At 39.9% G+C, this 5,350-nt stretch overlaps 2 protein-coding genes across 2 annotated transcripts; both read left to right on the top strand.

The window, feature by feature from the left end:
* The first annotated feature begins 316 nt into the window (after positions 1 to 316).
* LOC143546524 (uncharacterized) lies at positions 317 to 1,713 on the top strand. The gene is made up of 3 exons (XM_077038180.1): positions 317 to 430; positions 815 to 935; positions 1,049 to 1,713. The coding sequence occupies exons 1-3, from the start codon at positions 317 to 319 to the stop codon at positions 1,711 to 1,713; spliced, it is 900 nt and encodes a 299-aa protein (XP_076894295.1).
* Positions 1,714 to 3,523: 1,810 nt separating this feature from the next.
* On the top strand, positions 3,524 to 4,480 carry LOC143546522 (uncharacterized). Its single transcript, XM_077038179.1, has 2 exons — positions 3,524 to 3,801; positions 3,916 to 4,480. The coding sequence occupies exons 1-2, from the start codon at positions 3,524 to 3,526 to the stop codon at positions 4,478 to 4,480; spliced, it is 843 nt and encodes a 280-aa protein (XP_076894294.1).
* Positions 4,481 to 5,350: the final 870 nt, after the last annotated feature.

Genomic DNA, 5,350 nt, shown 5'->3' with positions numbered 1-5,350 from the left:
CCATCCCGGGTTGAGAAATCATCCGAATTTTAGATATGGAAATCAAGCAACTCAACTCAATCCGAATTTTCAAGGGACTTCTCAATCCACCTTTATCCCTCGTCAAAAATACTTCAACCAAGGAAATCAAAGTCAATTTCAAGGAACGGGTGGTAATCAAGGTGGGTCTTCGGGTCAAGGTTCATTAAGTGGGAATGAAGTGATGGACATGTTAAAGTCGATGCAGCAAGAGATGCAAAAGAGGAATTAGTTGGATGAAGCTCGTGTACAAAAGGATGAAATTCGTGACAAGGCCAGTCAATCATTAACAACTCAAATGGGCCAATTTGCAACCGAGGTATCCAACTTGAAGAAGAACAAAGGTCAACTCCCAAGTGACACCAAGGTGAACCCTACTCATACTACTTCTCGCAATGTGCCGATTAATCAGGTAAGTGTTTTAAGAATTGGTAAGGAGTTTAAAATCACTACCGCACCGTAATTAGTTGAAGGTGTGGTAGAGGATGTGACGGGGGTTGAAAGTGACGATGAACAATCTTCACCAATTAAACCCCCTAAACCATCCACGTTTTTAAAAAATGATTCGGGTCAAAATGAACTTTTAAATGATAAAAGCAAGGAAGTGGGAGAGGTTCCAATTCCATTTCCTTTGGCTTTGATCGATCCGGGTAAGAAAAATGTGATTTTAAAACGGGGTCCTCAAAAGGAGGAGATGTGGGAGGTATTCCAAGAGGTCAAGGTCAATCTTCCTTTACTTGAGGCAATAAAACAGGTACCGGCATATGCAAAGTTTTTAAAAGAATTGTGTACTCAGAAAAGACAACAAAAAGTTTCTAAGCGAGTTGATTTAACTGAACGAGTGAGTGTAATTCTTAAGGGTGATCTCCCACTTAAGCTTCAAGATCCGGGATCGCCCTTGATTAACATTCAAGTAGGTGACTTTCAAATGTCACGGGCATTATTGGATCTGGAGCGGGTGTGAGTATTTTATTGCGGGGTTTGCATAACCACTACAATTTTGGTCCACTTAAACGAGTTGAGACCACAGTTGTATTGGCTGATTTGTCTCAAGAACTTCCTCGAGGGATTGTGCGGGATTTTATTATTAAAGTAGAGGAATTTTATTATCCTGTTGACTTTTTGGTTTTGGATTACTCGTCGGTTGACCTAACACAACAACAAAACGTTATTTTGGGTCGTCCATTTTTGAACACTGTTCATGCAATCATTGATTGTAGATTTGGAACTGTTGACATGGCCTTTGGAAATAGGAAAATGCATTTAAATGTGTTTACTAATGTTTCTAATTCTTTGGCAAGTGAAGAATGTTTTATGGCAGATGTTATAGATGGGTGTGTACCACACGAGTATGAGGAAGATATTTTGGAGGTTTGTGTTTGTGATGATTCTGAACAGGTTCATATTTGTGCATTGGGATTGGAGGAAAGGAAGCAAGATGCATTGGCATTGCAAGAAGGAAGACCACCGTGGACTCATCAGGTTGAGAGTCTACCAACAGAAATCAATTCGGACACCAAACCCTCATTGATTTGTCCTCCCAAAGTGGAATTGAAAGAATTGCCAAGTCATCTCAAGTATGCATTTTTGGGAGAAGGAGAGACGTTGCCGGTTATCATTGCCTCTAACTTGAATGAGGCTCAAGAAGAAGGGTTGTTGAAAGTTTTGAAAGCTCACAAGGCGGCGATTGGGTGAACTATAGCCGATTTGAAGGGTATTATTCCATCTATAGTCATGCACAAAATCATCACCACGGATGATGCAAAGCCTACTTGGAAAACTCAAAGGAGGTTGAATCCCAATTTGAGAGAGGTGGTGAAAAAGGAAGTCATCAAATGGTTGGATGTGGGATTATCTATCCTATTTCAGACAGTGCATGGGTAAGTCCAACACAGGTAGTTCCAAAGAAAGCCGGCATCCAGGTAATTAAATATGAAAGTGGTGAACAAATCGCCACTCGACCGGTAACCGGGTGGCGAGTGTGCATTGATTATAGAAAGTTAAATGCGGCTACTTCAAAAGACCATTTTCCATTACCTTTTATTCATCAAATTATTGAAAAATTGTCGGGTCAAAAATTTTATTGTTTTTTGGATGGGTAATCGGGATATAATCAAATTGCTATTCACCCGGATGATCAACACAAAACCACGTTTACATGTCCATACGATACTTTTGCCTTTAGGCGGATGCCATTTGGATTGTGTAATGCCCCTGCCACGTTTCAACGATGTATGATGAGTATTTTCTCGGACATGGTTGGCGATTCATTTGAGGTATTTATGGATGACTTTTCTATTTTTGGCTCAACTTTTGAAAGATGTCTTGATGAATTGGAAAATGTTTTAAAACGTTGTGCCGAGACTAATTTGGTTTTAAGTTGGGAGAAAAGTCATTTCATGGTACAAGAGGATATAGTGTTGGGTCATGTAGTCTCAAGTCGGGGAATGGAGGTGGATAAAGCAAAAATTAAGGTTATTTCTTCATTACCACCACCGACAAATGTAAAAGGGGTAAGGTCATTTTGGGGCATGTCGGGTTTTACCGGCGGTTTATTAAAGGTTTTAGTGTGATTACTAAACGTTTATGCAATTTGTTGCTAAAAGATGTTGCATTTGATTTTACTAATGATTGTTTGCAAGCATTTGATGTTTTTAAGGAAAAGCTAGTGCAAGCACCGATTTTGCAACCGCCGGATTGGACTAAGCCATTTGAGATTATGTGTGGTGCAAGTGACACCACGATTGGAGCAGTTTTGGGTCAAAGAATTGATAAGAATCCGGTGGTGATTTACTATGCAAGCAAAACATTATCCGAGGCACAATTGAACTACACCACTACCGAAAAAGAATTACTCGCGGTGGTGTATGCCTTGGATAAGTTTCGGTCATACATATGGGGAAATAAGGTGGTGGTTTATTCTGATCATAGTGCGGTTCCTTACCTCATGGAGAAGAAATATGCAAAACCCCATTTGATTCGGTGGGTCTTATTGTTACAAGAGTTCGATTTGGAGATTCGAGATAAGAAGGGGTGTGAAAGTGTGGTGGCGGACCACTTATCGAGAATTCCTTTGGAAGGGGTTGATGATTCACATGAAATCAATGAAAGATTTCCGGATGAACAGTTGTTAGCCGTTTTCACTACACCATGGTATGCTCATTTTGTTAATTATCGGGCCATGGGTGAGATGCCGAAACATTGGGCCAAGAAAAGGAGGCAACAATTTCTGTCAGAAGTCAAGCAATATATTTGGGATGAGCCCGACTTGTTCAAAATTGGTGCCGATCAAATTATTAGGCGTTGTATTCCCGAGTGGGAAGTTCAAGAGATTTTGGCACATGCTAATTCATCGGCTTGTGGAGGTCATTTTAGTAGGCAAAAGACGGGGTACCGGGTTCTTACATGTGGGTTTTATTGGCCTACAATCTTTAAAGATGCAAGTGAATACGCCCGCCATTGTGTTAATTGTCAAAAGATGGGTTGAATTTCAAAACGAGATGAGATGCCTTTGCAACCCATATTGGTGGTTGACATTTTCGATGTATGGGGCATTGACTTTATGGGCCCGTTTCTAAATTCTTGCGGGTACTTACATATTTTGGTGGCGGTGGATTATGTTTCAAAGTGGGTCGAGGCTATAGCAACAAGGACTAATGATCACACCGTGGTATGTAAGTTTGTTCAATCCAACATTTTTGCAAGATTTGGAATCCCAAGAGTGATTATAAGCGATGGTGGAATGCACTTCAAGAACTTCAATTTCGGGAAATTGTTGCAGCAGTATAATGTGAATCATCGAATTGCTACTCCATATCACCCGCAAACAAGTGGACAAGTTGAATTGTCCAACCGACAAATTAAAGAAATATTGATGAAAACGGTGCGGGTTGATAGGAAGGATTGGTCGGTGAAGTTGGATGATGCACTATGGGCGTATCGAACCGCTTATAAAACGCCCATAGGAATGACTCCTTACTGGTTGGTGTATGGGAAAGGATGTCATTTGCCTATGGAGTTGGCTCACCGGGTGTTGTGGGTGATTAAGAGTGTGAACATGGATTATAATGAAGCCTGTGAGTTGAGAAAGTTGAAATTGGCGGAATTGGAAGAGATAAGGGATGAAGCTTATGAGTGTGCATCGGCATACAAAGATAAGTTGAAAAAGGTTCATGATGCCAAGTTGAGAAAGCGGGTTTTTGAAAAAGGGCAAAAAGTGTGGTTATATAATTCACGGCTCAAACTTTTTCCTGGAAAATTGAAAAGCAAATGGATGGGCCCGTACGTGATAACAAGAGTGGGTAAGTTTGGTGATATGGAAATTGAAGACTTGCACAATCAAGCAAGGCAAACTGTGAACGGACACCGACTTAAGCCATACTTGGAGGGGAAGGATATCAACATGTGTGAAGTGGACAAGGCGGGCTACCTGTTGCGGTCGCCTGAAGAAAAAACCAATTAACCGGTCCAGGTTTGTTGTATAGAGTAGTTTATTTTTTATTCAATTTGGTTTTAAAAAAAATTACCTTGCTCGTTTAAGAGTGCCTCCAACTCAAGTGTGGGGAATTCTTAGGAATCTCTTTACCATGTTGAGGACAACTCGGGTTTTTCATGGGGGGTAGGGTAATTTTTAGTTTTTTTAATTTTAGTTTTTGGTTTGTAAATAAGTTTATATGAAAAAAAAACATGAAGTCAGTTTATAGTATTATAGTTAGAAGTTATAGCATTTTGATTAGTTGTATGTAATAACTTGGTCGGATCTGATCACATGCGCTACTTTCAAAATTCCCATTCCGCACCTAAACACTTGGCCTCATTACAACCCAAGATAAGACCTCTTGATTTGCACAAATACTAAAGCAATTGTAGGTGGAGGTTTGACAGTTGCATGAGCTTATTATAGTAGGATTGCACAGGTGTCCAAGTATTGATAATTGTGATTAAGGCACCGGATTGAGATGTAACTGTGTATGGGGTGTTGCGTGAGATAAATTAAAGAAATATGTTAGGTTTGGCTAGGGGTTTAATTGTTTGATTGTTTTAAAATTGTGAAGGATGACTATAGTTTGTATGAAATACAAGGAATGAGGTATGATCTCGGACCTTGACCGAAAACCTTGTGAGGGAAAGTGTTATTAAGCTTAAAAGATTATATATGAAAGAAATTGATTGAATTGCTTGAGGGCAAGCAACGTTGAAGTGTGGGAATGTGACGGGTGGATTGTAGAGCCACCCTTAAGTGTAGTAATTCTAATAAAAACATGTGCGTTTACGTGTTATTTCAAGGATTTAGGTTACTACCGTATATTGTTTGTGTTTTTAGGTACAGGTG

Source organism: Bidens hawaiensis, unplaced genomic scaffold (genome assembly GCF_021521415.1).
Source record: "Bidens hawaiensis isolate Kalapana, Puna unplaced genomic scaffold, B.hawaiensis_p1.1 tig00014370_1, whole genome shotgun sequence".
NCBI classification, from domain to species: domain Eukaryota; kingdom Viridiplantae; phylum Streptophyta; class Magnoliopsida; order Asterales; family Asteraceae; genus Bidens; species Bidens hawaiensis.
This window is presented reverse-complemented; position numbering and strand designations above follow the sequence as displayed.